This window comes from Oryzias latipes, chromosome 17 (assembly GCF_053564925.1).
Source record: "Oryzias latipes strain Hd-rR chromosome 17, Olatipes_Hd-rR_3.1".
NCBI lineage: Eukaryota > Metazoa > Chordata > Actinopteri > Beloniformes > Adrianichthyidae > Oryzias > Oryzias latipes.
The window spans coordinates 29,915,255-29,934,092 of NC_136253.1; the positions used below are offsets into that span (position 1 = coordinate 29,915,255).

Below are 18,838 nucleotides of genomic sequence, written 5' to 3' on the forward strand. Positions count from 1 at the left end.
AATGTATGCACAACCTTTCTATCTGTCATGTAATTTCATTCAGCTCACATCCGCATCATTCAGGCCCTGACACTGCAGGTGATTTTATGCTCAAAAAGCCCACAAAGGCCACATCAATGCAGCTCTAAGAATATTAGCTTATGTATAGAAAAGGGAGGGAAAGGCTCCTGGGTCAAAGTGTTAAAAATCAGTGCCACCCCTGTCATGAATGCCAGAGGCAAACACACCGTGACAGCTCAAACTGTCTCCCAAATGTCTGCGGCTGAGCTAGAATTGAGGGAAATATAGGTCATGTTCAAAAGCAGGGGTAAAATCTTCAAAGGACAGCTCCAAACACATTTTATTAATCACCCCAGCTGTGCTTTTCTCATTAACAAATTTATTTTGTGGCCAAGTTAGCACGTTGGACTGACTACAGCAGGGGAAATGTAAATATTTTTGATCTAACTTTGAATGAAAAGTGAGTCGCAATTAGCTCCCTTTCACAAATGGTGAGTCATGTGGGGTTTGGGAGGAACTGCTGGAGGCTCCATGATTCATGGCTTGAATTATGAATGTTACCGCGGTAAAAGTAAATCTGGAAAACACAGCATAAACGCCAGGAGTTTAGAAGTCATGATGTATGACTTTACCATGTTTGCTTGATTGGATTGTAGCATTTGCCTCCTTTTCCCTCTTTGGTTTAAATAAATTTTACTTCATCAAATATGAATGAATCATTTTATGTTTTTTTTTTTTTTAAAGAAAAGTTACCAGCTGCTCATGCTGGAGGCTAAAAAACTAAACCTGCTTCTCTTACCCACTGTGACTTGCAATGGTCACTGTCATCATTTGTTCCTCTTGTTCATTTCTTGGGCCTGTGCACCCCTGGGAAATAGGTCTAAGACACTTGACATCCATGCTGGCCTCCCTGATAGATGTCCTGCAATCTCCCTCACCTTGTTGGGGAGCTATTGTGAACCGCCTGACTGCTTTAACTCTTCCCTCAGGACCCCCCTTTTCCTCCTCCTCCACTGCCTTGTCACAGACAGTGGAAGTGGTCTGAGCTACACCTCTCCCTGCTCTCACAAACACCACCGCAGTCACGTTCTGCATTATGGCTGCTGGAGATTTGGAGAGGTTTGCAATAAAAAGATAACAATGGCTGCAGCGCATTAAACTTTAATAAGGAACAAACAACGCTTTTGAAGCCAGCAGAAACTGAGCACTAAAATTACATTTTTAGGCACATAACAGATTCATTTTAATCCAAATGATTTGCTGCATTTCTGAGTAATTTATGGTGCAGTGAATGATGGTTTTATGAGGCTTTGCAACACAATAAACTCCCCCGGGTGAGTTTACTTTCAGTTCCAGTGAAGGATTAACTCGTCAGCATTGCCAGAGTATTTCCTGAACTGAGTGCACTCTTGTTCAGTTATCTAAAAATCACCAGTCTCTAGTTTTTATCAAAAACATTCCCAATCTTACAACAGGAGTATGTTAAAAATATGAAAATAGCTAGAAATTAGTTAAATTATTTGTCCATATAGCGACTAATATTCAAAAAAACAACTTATGAGACATCAAATATAAACTCTTATAAACTCTGTTAAAACCCAGAAGGACAGCTGTCAATCAGGCAGCAGAAGGAGGAATATCAACCTTGGACAATGGACAGAACATGGACCTTCTTTTTAACAGCTTTACCTTATAATTATTATAAAAAAATTACTTAATCAATTATTGAAGATGGTTAAAGTGATTGATCTCTAATTATATCCCTTCACTTGTCCCAAAAAGTGATTCAGGATTTTTCTGATGAAAAATAATCTGCACATTTGTTTGACTTTTGATACTTGATCTGCATATGATGATTTCCGAAATGGTGTTGTGACTATTTATATTCATGATTGTTCTAATGAAAAAATAATCTGCACATATTTTGATAGTAAGTCAATATATGCTATGAAGAGTTTTTTTCTCATACAGTGTTATTTTTAATCATAGTCATGATTTTTCTAATGAAAATAATCTGCATATTTTTTAAAAAATTGATCTGCATGTGCTATGCTGCTTTCTAAAATAGTTATGTCTATTTTTACATAATAAGTAAGTTCTGCATCCTTGTCATGTATTTTATCAATACTTAAGGATTCTTAATTCTGTTTAATAAAACTTTATGAACAGGATGATGATAAAACATGTAGTGAAAATGGTTACAGTGGAAGAGGGGTGGGATTACATAAATTCACTTCCTTCCACTCAATTTAAAGAAATCACTGATTTAATGTCAACTTATCTTAAGTTTGATACGTCTCTGAATGCATGTATATCTGCTGATTGTGTTGTTTTGTTCATTATTCTTGCTTTGATTGCTTGCAATAAAAAATTTCAAATCAAATCAAATAAAAAATCTGGAAACAAGTAGTCCCTCACAAGCATTCAAAAAGGTCAAATACGATACAAAAATAGCTGTCAATGAAATTACTTGATAAAAAAATTACTTTTTGCTAGTTCTGAGCAAATGTTAGTATATTTTGAGTTTTTTCTACCTAATTATAGTCGATGATTGAACTTGATTGCAGTGACAAAAAACAACTGTAATAAGTAGAAATGACTCCTTTTCCAACCAATTCTGAACAAAATTAGATTATGATCCCAGTACAAGTTAACCAATCTTTATAAAGCCTCATAAAATGTAAAACTGGTGTTTGTTCATATGGTGTAAATTTAATTTTCTGTTTCCAAACTAATGACATAGATGGCTAACATGTCAACTTTATTGAACTTAAAAATATCCTTAAAATTGAACAAAAAACTACAGTTGGATTTGAGTTTCTTTGAATCTTAAATCAAGTTTTTTTTTATTGTCAAGTGTATGGAGAAATATAACTCATTTTCATAATAATTTCCTTGTTTCTAGATCCTATCTATTAATGAGACGAACAATTATCAACGTTAATGATTTTGAGAAAAGTTTGGAAAATAAAGAAAAGTGAAAACTACTTTAAACCTGGTAAAATATCTTGAATGTCTAAAAACAAGGTTTAAGTCTTTGCAAGTATCAAATAGTGTGCAGTGTAATGCATAAACGAACAGAAGTGTAAAAGATTTAAACAAATACACAACTAAAATCAGAAAGTCATCCATTACTTTAAATATCATCATCTTGACATAAACACGTTCATCTGCATTAACAGAAATGATACTGCAGCCCCACAGGTTTTCATCAGCATTCTGCACAGCACAACAAAATGACACATAAATTAATTGGCTGGAAGAGAAAACAGATCAATCAGTCCATGTCTGGAGGGAGCGCAGTAATATCTAATTTCCTCTGAACATCACTCAAATGAATAAGGAAATTAATGCACCTCTCTCTACATGTCTGAAACATAATGGATTTAGTTACAGCTTACTATAATCACATCTTTGTACCATTTTCTCAGTTTGTATTAGCTGAACCTAAATGATTTCCCTTGATGCTGGACTGAGCCAGCCCTGCAACAAGTTTCTGTATCATCCTGCTGTCCGTGGGTCGGATTAAAGTCACCACTCCACTGTGGCTCTACTGCCTGCTCCGTTTAATTTTGAAGCAGATATGAATAAAAAGTTATAGTGAAAACTATTCAAACTGCTGCATGAATCATTTGGTAGAATTATTTAAAAAGAAGGAATTACAGAGATAATCATTTAACAATCCTTCTGATAGTGGGAAAAAAATGTTCAAGTCATGGTTATTATAACCCATTAAATTAAATAAGGTCAGTTATTTATTTCTCCCCCAATTTATTACTTTCTCAGGTAAAGCTGATTCGCCATTGCAACCGCTGAAGGGAAATGCCGAAAGGTGAACAACAAGAAGTCAATATGGAAACAAGACTTGGGTGGATTTGGTCGTATTGATCTGAAAACATATTTACATTTTATTTGTAATCATATTTTTGACCCATCAGGTCACAGCATTAACCTCATATTATGTAAATGTCCCTTAAATAATTGTAAGTCGGTTCTCATGTGCAGTAACTATGATGGGATAATCTTTTAAGCAAAAATAACAATTCACAAAATGAAAATAATAAGTTCAGAAAGAACACATTTTATATTTATGGACACTTTAAATACTCAGGAATTTTTTTATTGTGTAAAAAATATGTCTGATGGTGTTTTGCTGGCCAGCTGAAGCTGCTTGTGTTCAGATTATAGATGTGTATTCTGACTGCAGCCCATCAGCCAAACAGCTAACAGCAGGAAAAGCTAACATTATGATAACAGAGCGACACTTCTCGGCATAAAAAATACAAATAAATCCCCCCAAAATGTACATTTTCTGAAGCGCAACCTATTTTATATTTCATTTACTGAGCCCTGTGTAATTTCATATATTTTCAGATTTCCCCCGAGCAAATTTCCCCTTGGAATATACCGTCAAAGGATATGTGCAGTATATTGCAAATGAATGAAAGCTATGCACTAAACCCAAATTGAAATGGCAGCAGATAAGTAACTGAGGAAATGGAGTTTAATGCTGGCTGATGTTGTAGAAAAGACTCCAGTTGTGTTTGAGCGGAGCAAAAGATGACAGCTGGGGGGGAAAAAGGAGGTGAGGAATGAGGAAACTTAAGCAAGTCACTGAAAAACAGAGACCACATGAGTGTTTTCTTAGATCTTTAAAAGAAACTAACGATTTTACGATTCACATAAAAGGGATCATCCAATCTACCTTGTGTCCCCAGCAAGTTTGTTCTTAATGTAACAAAATTTAATTCCAGATTTGCCCTTGGAGGTCCCGCCATCTACTAAAAAAAAAAGAAACTTTAAGCAAATTTATATCTGTCTGGGAATTCTGCCATTATTCTGAACTTTCACAGTCTGCATGCAAGCAGCAGAGCAGCCCAGAATTCTGCTAGAGATCAGCGCTTACATGGATTTTCACATTCAGAAAGAAAAAAAACATTATATTTATGTATGGAACACAAAAATTCAAAGCAATAATCCACAAAATATCAAATATGTACTAAAATGCAACTTTGTCTCCAAGATGGTCAATGTCCGCTGAACCAAACTGATGGCAACATCACAAGGAATAACAATGAGCAGGTAAACAATTTCCCCAGCTGAGATAACTAATCATTCATTAGGAGCAAACACCTGAATTTAAATCAAACGGCAAGCATTTATCCGTGGAGATCCTCAGAGGGGACACCAGAATGCTTCCCTCCAGCCAGTCCAGCTGTTATCAAAAACAGCCAGCAGCCTTTTTCTGTCAGTAGCAGAAGACTCACCCACAAATACCCACATTCCCCTGCAGCGTGCCATGCATGCTAAAAGGGCCTCTTACCCTTCTGGAAGGAGTGCTGGTTTCCATCATCAGCTGGGTGGCTATGATGACAGACATGGTGAAAAAAACTACCACTTCCCCTCTCGCTGTGCTCGCACCTTTGTGCGGTGAAGTTGGGGTTGCTAGGGATGTTTAAGACACCCCACCTCCCCTCCTTCCTCTCCCTATCTCCCGCCCTGCTTGAGGCTAAAGGAGAGGATGACCTGGGGGTTCAGGAGCCCAACCAGAAAACACTTCCCTCTCTCCTCGCCAGGTGAATCAATCACAAGGACGCTGGCATCTGCTGCACTGGAGGGGAGGGTGGCGCTGGGGACAGGGGGAGGTCTGGGAGGTTAGGGGGTGTGTGGACACTCCTACTGCTCAGACTGTTCCCAATGCTACTTATCTCTCTGCACCCCCACCCCCCTCCCTCCCTCTCTCACACACTGTTTAACCCTCTCTGCAAGACTTTTTGCAGGGGCTGAATGATGCAAGTAAATCTCCCACACAACAAACACACACTCACAGCCGCATTCCTGAACACACTACTGCCAGCTATGCAATTTTTTTCCTGCCATTTAGTTTGTGACAAAGTTGGCCTGAATCTCCAATCTCAGCATGTGCACATATTACGAAAAAACACATCAATTCAGGTGCCTTTGCAGCTGGGTTTTGATTAAGCACAAGTAATATTTATGGGTCCTGTCTTCCTCATCATAAAACACAACCCCACCCCTCTCTCAGCTATACATGAACACATATACACACACCCGTCAGGCCATACTTAACAGGACAGGAGCCTGCTTTATTCTTGTAGCCTTGTGTGTCAGAGAGCTGAGAACGAGTAACCCGCTCATTCAACCAAGACTACTGCACAACATCGAACTGCGGGGGAGATTGAGGGAGAGGCCATATTTATCAATGAAAACAGCTCCCTGCCTCTGTCTTAATTTCATCTGGTCAACTGAATGTGACAAACGCCAGAGGCACGAAGCTTCACGCCTCGAGAGAATCAGCACAGACGGCAAGAACAGAAAAGTGCTCATAAGTCATTCGTTAAAAATGCTTTGCTGGGGGCTCCACAAGCGACAAATCACGAGTCAGTTACCCGTCAGACGTGGACTGTGGGGCTGCAACATTACTCACGCTGATGCTGCTATTCTGCATTTTGCATAAATGTAAAATTAAGATGTTGAAGTTGTCTAAACACTGATAAGCATTAGATACATACTCCACAAGGATGGTCATAACAGTAATAAATGATTTATGCTCTTACTCTTTAAAGATCCACTCAGAAGAAAATTGTTCTTGAGGCATTTTTCTGATGATAGAGGACATACAGAAAGAACACTAAACTTAAAATTGCATTTCTGAGAATTTCTTTATTTAAAGAACGTGACGTAAAAAATACGCTGGGCGGGTCATAGGCTCCCTGCTCCGCTCTATTCCGATGGATCCACTTGTGGATGACTACACGGCAAAAGCACTAAATATCACCAAGTCTTTCGGTGAAGTTAAATATATTTTTACACTTGATGTTCTTTAGCAAAATGCAACAACTTGTTTTAAGACAGTAAAACTTGAAAAACTTGTTGAGTCATCTTATATCTCTAAAGAAAGTGTTTTTTTTTATTTATAATTTACACATTATTTGCATACAAATGTGTTATTCTAGTGTTCTTCTAATTGCTTTAGGAACAAGGATAGTTGGACTGTTGTAGCATTTAAGATAGGGTGTTTTTTTTACTCTAAAGTCAACAAAAATCTTAAGACAATTAACAGAGCAGTATACCCAAGTAGGAGTATTTGTGGCTGATTTCAAGATTACATTTTGTTTAAAAAGAGCACGACATCAAAACTTATTTTGAGAAATCTTCCCAAGACAAATACTACTAGTTCTATTGGGAGGTATTTTTTCACTTATAACAAGGGAAAACTATTTTGTAGTATTTATATAGTTAACTTGTTAAGAAAAGGACATTTTTTTCAGTGTAAACCAATGTACATTATTGTTTTCCTAAATCAAGCTGGTATCTGGCACAGAACTGTACAGCTGGATAGCTCCAATGCTGCTCGCCATTTTTGTTTCACCAGTAATGTTAGTTGGGGGTTTAAGGGGCTGTAAGCTAGTGCGAGAGCGTGTAAATTCAGCTCATGGGGGATGGGAAGGGGGAGCGGGGTTTCTCTGCACCACAACTCAGAGGTGAATTTCCAATGAACTACTGCCGCTCTGCAGACACCATGTCCTAAACAACAGATTTTTTTTTGTTTTGGATTAAAATGATGTAATAACACTTTGGAAAGAAATCAAAAGCTGATCAGAGTGGGTATTTAAAGTTGATTAGTCTTGTATTTAAAAGCTTTATTACCATGGAAACCTGCATTGGTTACTTTTCTTATTGCATGGATAATAAAATGCTGTGCATCCCCATTTGATTCATAGAACCCCATTACTAAATCCACAAAAAGTCACCTAAGTTCTTCCTCCACCGTGATTCAAAGGCCAAGTCAGAAGAAGAGGCTGGAGAAATTTCTCCATAGTGATCAGACGTCATTTAATTTTTTACAAGTTTGATTTCAACACTTGTAACGACCGTGTAATGGTGGTTGCAGCAGATAAAATGTTGGAGGGGAGATCACACATCATAGGACAATGAAATAAAACGCAGCAGCTGAGACAACTGGATGGAAGCTGCAGGATTCTTTGCAGAGTTAAAAAGGCCATTGTGCACGGACAAGATAAAGATGAGCTAAAGTTCGTATTTGCATGAACAGCAAAGAAGGTAAGCTTTCATTGTAGTGACTAATTACAGCGCGGGAACTAATAAAAAGGTGCTCTGAGCCCAAACAAAACACTGAAAAAGTCGATTCATTAACACTAGAACAAGCTCATTTTACGCCAAAGCATTCGACCCTGGTCATCTCACCATGCTCTCTTATCTTCCGCCTACATTTTTGTCATGTTTACAGCCGGGGCAGACATTTCCATGATTATGAATGGAGCCGGCTAACAGGAAGATTGCTGTAATTGCAATTAGTGTTGAAGGTCAGCATGGTTATTGCTCTAGAACACGGAGGTTATGTGGTGTTTTATCTTACTGACAGAAGATTAAGAATGGACTGCACAATTTTTTCCCCTGGTTATTTTTACTACACAGCATCACTTACATTCAATTTCCTTCGTTTTTCAAATCCTGCTGAATTGGCAGAATGTGAGCTGCCGTCAAAGCATTTTAGACGCTTGGATCAAAGCACAGTCACAGAGAAAATCCATAACTTATGGGAAAGAAATGGCCTGAGAATTATTAGTTTGAAGCTCAATTTCAAAAGATCAAAATGAGGATGTGAGTGTGAAGAGTGCGGTTACTTTGCTTCTGTTAGTCACCCATTGCTGCCTAAAGAAAAAAACTCCTAAAAGGCCTCTAAAGCCTAAAAGAGAGGAAGATTTATTATTTGAAAATGTGCAGAAAATGAAACCATTAGTCTCTGTTTGGGTTTTGGTTCTGGAAAAAAATGAGTAAATCGTAAAAGGATCAATACAGAAAACTGGTTAATGTCGAGTTGGTACTGACTGGTTAACCTTTGTGCTATCTTAGATGACCCCACCCTTACATTGACGTGTTATCCCAACCATGACAAAGGTGGATAAAGGTGGAAAGATTTCAAATCTAGTGGGTCTATATGACCCAACTCCCAATGTTAAAGTGCCTAGGATAGCACAATGGTTACAAGAGGCAACTTTGTGTTAATCTATTAGTTCTCAAGAGATTGTACTGAAAAAAAATCCCCTTGGAATAAGTCAAAAATTATTACCCCATTTGGCAGATTTTCTTCAAGTAAGCAAAACAAAAATCTGCCAATGGGGTAAGAACTATTTGCTTAGGAAAGAAAAAACTTCTGGTCACTAAGAGGTTTTTTTAAACTACGGGTGTGTTCAGACTGGAAAAGCCAGACCAAGTCCATTTTATTTGGCCTGGATCAAGTCCTGAACCTTGTGTTTGGTCTGTTTTCCGACTGCCTTCAACCGGACAATTCTGATTGAAACCAAAGCTTGTAAACAAAATTACGTCAAAATTACGTTTCAAAATCACTAAAGATTTCTTCAGTCATTGGCCAAAAATTAAAAGGGCAGGGCAAAGAAACTAGAGAAAGAATAATTCGAAACCTCCGCTTTGCAATCCTTGACGGATAAACTTTATATTTTGGTGACCAATTTTAAACGTCTGTATCAACATCAGGTACAACACTTTTTACTTGCTACTCTGGTACTCTGGAGGCATGCTGGAAGGGGGTAACAGAGGAAACGTCGGCTACGAAAGGTCTTTTGATTTTCTTAAGATTCAGTTTTTGCATTTTGGGTAATTGGGTTATAGACAAAGCCCTGCAAAGGCATAAAATCTCATCAAATATTCTTGTCTTGGTGTTTATGGTTTAAATATCATACTTGATATGAGGCAAAACTAGTCTATCAGTGAAATTTCAATGAGATGTGCAACTTGTTTTGAGACAATAAATGTTGAATTTCTGTTTGGTCTTTAAAGCATTTTATTTAAAGCAATGTTTAATATAACAAGTTTTGTTTACTTTAAATACTTATTATTAAACTCACTTGATTTAGATAAAGGAAGTTTCATTTGACTCCTAATATTAAGGCAAATGAATTTTAAAATGTGTCATTCTATAAAAAAAAAACAATATACCCAAAAATGAGTGTTTATTGCTAAATCCAAGATTAAATTTTGTCTAAAAGGGGCAGGACATCACCATTTATTTTAAGTAATCCTAAATAAAACAAATTATACTCCATTGGGAGTTTTTTTTTTTTTTTATTACAAAGGGAAAATATCTTTTGTTCTTTTTTTTCTAGCTTGTTTTTGAGAAGGATGTTTTTCCAGTGAGCTCATTCAAGTGAAGAATTAAAGGACAATAAAGCTCCTTAATTGCCAGAAAAAAAAGGTAAAAGCTTATATTGAACTCGGTGGGTTCTGAAATGTAAAAATAAATGAATCACAAGGATTGGCTGTGTTGCATCATTATAGCTGTTTCTGTAAGTTTTGGGAATTTCAGGTCCTTTAACACAGAGGTGGGGAAGTTACAATCCGGAGGCCATATGTGGCCTATTAAGATGTTTAATCTGCCCATCCAAACTGCAATAAATGGCATTAATAAGAACTGTTAAAGAGCCACTCCGATGAAAATCATGTTCTTGGTGTTTCTAACATAATCTTGTGGCATTTTTCTGAGGATGGAGAAGAAAATTAAGCTTAGAATTGAATTTCTCAGTATTTTATTCAAACCATGGTGAATCGGTGGCAGATATAAACATGTAAATTGAGAACACTTGTAAGTGTGATGTAGAAGCTACAATGGCAAGCCACAAGCTCCCTATTCTGCTCCATTCTGATGCATCCACTTGTAGACAACTAGATGTCAAGATATCTTTATTATCCACATCTAAGCTGGCCTCTGGCTCAGAGCTGTTCACCTGGATAGCTCAGTTTTTTTCCTTTTTTTTGTTGCACTTTTAATGTTAGGTTGGGGTTATGAGGGGCTGAAAGCTAGTGGGAGAGAGTATAAACAAATGGATGAGAGGAAGGAGGGCGGCTTACTCTGCATCAACAGTCCTGTCCACAACTAAAAGACACATTTTTCTCATGAGCAATTGGCTCTCTGCAGAAACTGTCTTAAAAATTACAGATTTTTTTATTTTTGGCTAATAACGGCGTAATCATAATTAAAAGATCGCTGGGAAAAAGTAATCCAATGGGACTTAAATGTTTAGTTTGCCCAGTAATTCTGGTGTCTCCACAAAGATTACTTTGCATTCATCTGATGTTGGAAGACTTGTTTTTCCGACGTTCATGTGTGTTTTCTCGGTCAGACAGTCATTTTTCTGATTGTTCCTACACTACATAGATGCAGCAATTCTCCAAGGTTGTGTTTTTCCCTGAGGGACATCAACCCAATAGCACAATTGGCACTAAAGTGTGAACAAAAGTCACAGTTTTAAAACAAAAGCTCCATAAACTGCAATCGAAATGTACTGTTATATTGATTTTCAATCAAAAGCAAAGCACGTTTTCCCCATATTTCGTGTTATTTATTTCTGTTATGAGGTGGATTACTGAAATACATTCTATGCATTTGGTCTGTCCCTTCTGTCAAATTTTAGAACAGTTTGTGGCCCACGAGTAAAAAAGTTTTCCCACTCTTGTGTTAACGTCTGACTGAACAGCATTAATCCAACGTCTCACTATGTTAAACCAAAGCTGATGCTTTCTGTTAGGGCCAGAGGTTTCTCCCAGGGTTAAGTCCACATTATTACTTGTCTATTTCAGTTGGGACTTAAGACTCAATCACAAGTCACATTCACAGCGACTGGTGGTTGCTGTAGCGACTGCCTTGAGCAAGTTGTCCTTGTCCCATTGACAATGACTAGGGCTGGAATAGAAAAGATCCCAAAATCAAAACTGAATCAATGTTTTCCAAAAATAAAAAGTCAATTTTCATTCACCAAATTGGTTTTCTTGTAAAGTACATTATTTATTTTTCCAGGCAAAAACTGCTTTCACTTAATTTTTAATGTAAAATATTAGGATTTTGTCAATGAAAGTTCCACTTTTTTCATTTTATTTCAGTAACAATGTGAAAGCCATTTATCATTGACGAATTTAATCGTGAATCCAAATCAGATTGATTCAGGATCTTGACGGTGATACTCATTGGTCAAAAATGTGGAGCAGCTGCTAAGCAAAGCTAACAAAGCAAAGCCTGACCCATCCCAAAGGGGGCATGAGGCTTCAGCAGGTTTCTGAACAAGTAGATATTTTGCTGAACTTCAGTTGGCTTAGCTCAGATCAGGGTCTGTGGTTTCTGTCTCTATTCAGTCTGAGCGGGAAATTTCTGTTTTCCTTTTCATTCTTGCCAGTGAACACATCTAATCTGTTCATTAGAGGACCGACACTGCATGACTTCTTTAGTCCTTGACAAAACAAACTCTTGTCATGCACAGTTAAAAATTCTGTATATAGCAGCACAGCTCAGAATCTGCTGTTCTCTCCCTCTATTCAACACCCCAGTAATGCTTCACTTGTTAAAACAAAGGTTAAAAAAATAGAGAATAGACTTCAGCTTTTTTTTTTAAAGCAGGAATGAAAACAGACAACGCTGTCAGGCAAGGCTGTGTCTTTACAAGTTGCAAACGGTTTAACTGCAGGCCAGGTATTATCAGGTCATCTGTCACAGATGACAGGAATCTGCACCCTGGAGGGCCCAAGCAGGAGCTGAGGATGAAAAGCTTCAGGTGAGCGAAGGTGGTCAGAAGCTGCAAAATCTGGACAGCTTTTTTAAACATGTTTCTCATCTACAGGAGGCTCTCTTTTCAGAACCAAGCACAGCGGTTAATGGAGACAAATGACTGCCATTATGTGGAGTTGTCTCTTTCTCCTGCACGTCCTTGCTGTTTTACCAGATTTCATTTGGTTGAACAATGCCATTGTGTGCCAGTGCATTATCCCATTCATTGTGGATATTGGGTAGAATAAGTAGATGGTATCTGAACGTGCACATAAAGCGTGTGTTTATGCATGCATCGGGAAAATGAAAGTCATTTTGTGATGATTTCTGCCGCAGTAGAGAAATACAAACATTTTAAGCAGGCAATTCAAAGTGAATTTGGTTCGGTGCAGAAATACAGAGGGCTCACTTGATGAATACAGAATGCTTTTTGAAAGGCATTTTATCCATTTATTTCTGCTGCATACAAAGTGCTCCAGTGTAACTTTGAACCATTTTCCTCGAGGGAATCTTAAAATTCTGCTTGGGATACAAGTTAATTTTTGACACCCACTTTAAAAGCTGGCCTCTCAGAAGTTTACTTAACTGATCAAAATGATCAAGTGTTTCAAACTTGTGATCTTGTTTTCTTAGCAAAACACACATAAAAACATTTGATTCTTGTAATTTTCTGTTGAACTATTTATGTCAGAGCATGAGACACAAGCTGGAAGTGGAAATTTCACATGAAAATCTCACAAATCACTGTCAAACTACTGCATCTGAGTCTCTTCAAAAGTACAAATTGTAAAAATTGACAAACTCAGGCTGCAATAGATCCAGCCAGTTTCACACAAAAGCAAACCCTGCAAGGCAAAATAAAAGTCAAATTTTCCTCTCTCTGGTTTTGCAAATATTGCTAAAAATTACACAGAGGATGTTTCCATCTGATTTGGTGTATTAACAGTGAAGGTATTATCACGCATGGACACAAAGCAAATATTGTAAAAGGCTCTGTTAAGGCTGTACTCTAACCTTACCTATCCCTTGTATTCTATTACATTTTTTATTTGGGAACTTCGTATTTTTTGCAAGGTACTCCTATTGCATGCTCGCCTTTTCATCCCAAGAATTTTGTGACATTGTTGACATTGTGTTAAGTCTACATTTGCCAAATAACGTTTCCTTCATTCATACATTTGCTCTGTGTCACCCATATCTCCTTTGTCACCCAGTTCTGTGTTGAAACTCTACACCAGTGATTGAATCTTCTCAATCAAACACCCTGTGCATTGGGATCTTTCTGGTCTCGCTCTTTGCTTTAATGGGGGGGGGGGGGGGGGGTCCTATGGTAGCAACCTCTGTGAAAATAAGTGGGGTGGTCGGTTGTGTGGACATTTCCACGCTTCAGCATCAAGCCAGATTTCTTCACTGCATCTTTTTTATGAATCATTTCATTTCATGTTTCATTTTGTCGTGTGTGGGTGGAGGTGGGGGGAGGGGGACATTGTGTGTGTTTTTTTCAAATTTTTTTGTATGTGTATTTGCTTTTTTTGATTTTGATTTTAATTTTTTATTTGAAATGGTTTCTTTCAAGTAATCACGGAATGATGCACAAAACAATACAATAAGCATTCACACATTCATTCGAAGACGCATCAAACTTGGGATAAATAGATATTAAATCAATGATTGCTTGAAAGGGAGTGGAAGGAAGCGAATTTATATAATCTCACCCCTATTCTACCGTAACCATTTTGTGACATGATTTATAATTATCCAGTTCATAACTTTTCATCTGTTATCAATGCCTTACCAACAGTTTCAGGTCAATACGTATGCTTAAGTATCAATAAATCAAATGACAATGATGAATTACTTCATACTTATGTAAAGTAGTTATAACTATTTTGTATAATAACATACCACATACAGATCAGTTATTTAAAAGATATTGAATAAAATATCTTAAGCTTTTAAGTATAAAAAAAGGTTTTAATCTATAGCTTTTGGTGAATATATGTGAATAGTGCCTTGTAAAGTTTAATTGATTTGATTTGATTTGATTTGAACAAGTTTGGTAAGGTTTTGGTTTGGCTCACTTGCAGCCACCGATGGCCTGGAGAGAACTTATGTAACCTAATGGGTTAACAGCAGCTGTGCCGGAGAGTTCCTCACATACAGAGATTAACTGACGGTTTCATAACACCATATATTATAAATGATGTAATCCACTAATTCCTTGTGGTTTTAATAGTGTTTATTTGCAGGCACGTAGCTGCACATGCAGTTTTGATGCATTGCTTTTAGAAATCAATACCTCAGTGCTGCAAAGCTTTCTCTGCTTTTAGTTGCAAACAGACTTAGCCGATTAAACCTTTTGCTGTTATCATTTTACTCTCTGATAAATTGATCTTATGATCTTGATAGTAGAATTCAATAGAGAAATAATGATTTAACCAGCACAAATTTCAGACACATGCAATCCTCACTGAGAATCTGTTCTGAGCTTATAGAAGATTTAAGTCTAATCCTCTCTGCTGTGACACAGGATTTCCACTACCTACCAGAACACGTTTGAGATAATTTTGAAATATTTTACTAAGTTTATAGAATAGAGATTTGGTGAATTAACAAAAAAGTCCCTATTATTAAGGTGATAGATTAAGATTGTATCATTTCTGGCAGGGCAGTTTATTGAACCATTGAAATGTATGGGATTTTATTTTACAGAGGATATACACTAGAAACACAAACATATTTTCTGGACAGTTTCTGCAGCCACTTTCCTCACTTTAAAGTAAAAGAGTGTATTGTCGCAAGCCTGTCTTTGGGACTAGGAGTAAGGAGGATTAGACCAACCAAACCATAGATAATGAGATTTATGGAGGAAATATCTTGTCCAAAAGCTTTTCTGTCCTCGGAGAAAGTGCAGCAGCTTAGATACCCACATCCCGCCTTAATGAATTCTTTTCCATGCAAATTGACCACAGATTATGGTGGAATTTAATAGGATGAAAATGGGATTTCTTAAAGACCTCCAGATTGGTTATAGAGACTTCATGTTTCCAGGCTTTTTGTTTCACTGAGGTGTGTCAAAGATGCTTAGGTGGGAGCTTCTGCTCACGGGTCAAATGAAAAAACTGACTTGTTAATCTGGACAAACTTGCTTTAAGGTTGTCAATGCATGTCCAGCAGAGGGCAAGCTAGCTCCAAAAAGGGATGATCACAGCAAATGAGGAAATACAGTTCTGTACAGATAAGTAATTTCCCACACAAAGAGTGCACACATAATGTGACAAAATAAAAATAAAAACTATTAGCTTCCCATGTTTAGTTCAACTGAACACACTCAGCACTTTGGCTGACTATGTAAGAGAAAAGCAGGTCAGATTTTGGATGATTTCTCTGTTCTGTCCCTGGAGACACAGTGACTTGTTTTCCTCAGAGAATCACAGCAAAGGAAGCTGATCTCATTCATCAGAATATGTTTTAAGCAGAGGCTAAAAATCAATATGGTTGCCTTGTAATGCGAATCATTTTTGAAATGTGAACTGAAAATTGAATTATGGTGAAACTATGATTGCTCCTATACCTGGAAGACACAATTTGAAAGATATTTTTCCCCATTGTGCTCTTTGTTTTTCTTTCTTGAATTTAACACAGCTCTATAAGACAGTCAGATAACAGTAGAGCTTGGACAAAGTGAACAGAAACGTCAAGTTGGACCTGCTCTCTAACTTGTAACACTATGCAGAGCTCCAAAAGCATACATTCAGTGAGCTGATCTACTAGGGTTTCACCCTCCACAGAAGAGATCCAAGAAAACATCTCATCCAGATCAAATAATTGAAGAAAAATTACAAATTCATCCAAAAACACAATTGACAAAGAGCTAAAAAAGAAAAAAGCGAGTTCAACAATATTCTGAGAGTACAGGAATTATACCTTACCAGGTCTCCCTTGTGGGAACCTCTGCGGTAGTTTCCTGCGCCTGCTGATGAGTTCATGGTCCGGTGAAGCTGTGCTCTTCTACTTAAAAGTATTCAAAAAGCATCTCTGATATCCTGCCTCTCCCTTTCTCGCTGCCTCCCACTCGACCTGCTACGTGCGTCCACACAGACACTTGTTTAGGTTAAATCTGCTGCTGACGCGCGCCGTGGCTCTACTGTGATGAGACAGAGAAGGACTGAATTAAAGAATGGGTGGGATGAAACACCGCCCACCTGTGGTTGTGGGGTTTTCAAAGTGAAGTCCAATGGAAAATCAAAACGGCTTCAGCATAAACTCACCAAAAGGTAGAAACTTTGCGCTTTTTTGCGCACCCGCTTCCCTGTTGACGTTTTAATGATTCACACACTTTGGATCCTCAAAGGAAGTTCCTCACGAGTGTCCGTGATGGTCAGTCAACATTTACATCTAATAGGCTAAATCCAGCAGCCTGCTGTCCCCAACATAACCATCTGCATTCCTTAGAGCCTCCAATGACAAGTTAAATGTTCGAGATCTTGGAAGCGCACGTGTGACATATCCATCCTGTGTGACGCGCAACAACGTCTGCTTATAGCTCTGGTTAACACTGGTTTCCTTGCTGCCATCACGAGGGAACAAAAACTCTGCATATCTCCAGCCCTTTGTTTCGCTGAGACGCGGAGCAGGCAATTAGAGGCTTTTTAGCCGTGACTGCTGATCAAAGGCGAAACTGTGTCACCCCGTAGCCCCTCAGTGGTTCATCTTTTTCCAAGCCTCTAATGAGGAGGAGTTTATTACAGAGAGTAAAGTGTGAATTTAGAGAAACCACAGGGCGCTAAACGGCGGCGCTCTCTGCAGATACTAATGACACAAAGCTGGAGATTTTTCTTCTAATACAGCTGCAGGCGGGAAATTATAGACGACGTGTTATTGTAATTAGAAAAAAATATGATTGATGGTGTGACAAATACCTGAGTATAATTCATAATAATAGACAATCTTTTTTGGCACAGAGAGAAGTAACTGATTAAGGTCGTGGATTCCTTATTTCCTCCGATTTACTCCAACTTTTTTAAAATTCTTTTGTCGCATTGCACTGGTATTGAGTGATTAATAATTAAACATCAGGTAGCAGTGTATACTATTAATTATTATATTATTCTCATAATTGTCCCATAAGATATTGATCAGATTTGACATTTTATAACAAAATAATAAAGACAGAAAAAACTAACATATTAAACAAAATGTTATTACTTGGTAAATACATCTAATAAACAGGGTGTGGCTGACTAATGTCAAGGCATCCTCCAACAAAACCCAAATCATTTACAGATCAGCACCACGGACAGCTCTGCTGTGATGTTAATGGAAGAACATGCAAGGGGTATCTGTAGCCACAGGAGACCAATTATAGTTGTTACACTGTAGTGGAAATACTCAAGCACAGTAGAGGTTTCCGACCAGAGAGTGAGTTACACTGGAGACAAATAAATTGGAAATAGTGGAGGTGAAAATGAGCAAACTGTAGGGTATAATCAACAAAACCAATATGTTCTTTTAGCTGTTTCTTTTTTGTTTATGACCAGGTTTTGATTTGTTACTTTACAGACAAGAAATAAGCTAGATTACTTTAGATTTTACAGTTTTTGCACCACCATAATTTTAAATGAGTGTTATTACAATTATAATACACACTATAAGTTTGGGATAGTATTATTTACATGAGTGCTTTTCCCATTTGGTTGGAATTTTAATGAAATATGTAAAAGCTACATTTCATATTACTAATAATGAATGAGAAGGAAAAGCATTTTCATTATTTTGTTCACATTTATTACCCCCCAAATTAAGACTATAATAATTCTAGACCCCAAAAAACAAAACATGACCATGTCAATATTTATAATAATTTTCTATTTCCACTGTTTGCTGTAGTGACAGCTTGACAGTAACGTCTCATGCTCCGCACTAGTATCATGATGTTGTTCTGAGGCAATGCATTCCACTCTTTCACAAGTGCTACATAGTTCTGCCAGGTCACTTGAGGGTGGATCACCCTGTCTTTGCTTCAGCTGGTTCCAGACATGCTCTACGGGGGTTCAGGTCAGGGGTTATTGCTTGCCTTACTATGTTAGGCACTCTGACTTCTTAAAGTCCACCTATGACTGTTTTGTCATGGTATGGTGGAGCATTATCATCCATGAACAGAAATTAGGGGGTGTGCAGGTGGAATTGAAGGGATGATGATGGGTTCTATGATGGCTCTGAGGTAAGAGCGTGGAGTAA

General features: G+C 37.6%; 1 protein-coding gene across 2 annotated transcripts in view; it reads right to left on the bottom strand.

Moving 5' to 3' along the window:
* LOC101162554 (A-type potassium channel modulatory protein DPP6) overlaps nt 1-17,139 on the bottom strand; it is an 88,243-nt gene extending 71,104 nt beyond the window's left edge. The window contains exons 1-2 of one of the 2 annotated variants that reach the window (XM_020711112.3): nt 16,870-17,139; nt 16,531-16,745 (exon numbers count right to left, since the gene is read on the bottom strand). In XM_020711112.3, the coding sequence (XP_020566771.1) occupies nt 16,531-16,587 (57 nt within the window). In that variant the 5' untranslated portion in view covers nt 16,588-16,745; nt 16,870-17,139. Of the gene's footprint in view, nt 1-5,323; nt 5,615-16,530; nt 16,746-16,869 lie in introns of those variants that run through there. The other variant, XM_078935225.1, reaches the window with a different exon arrangement.
* Between the last annotated feature and the right edge of the window lie 1,699 nt (nt 17,140-18,838).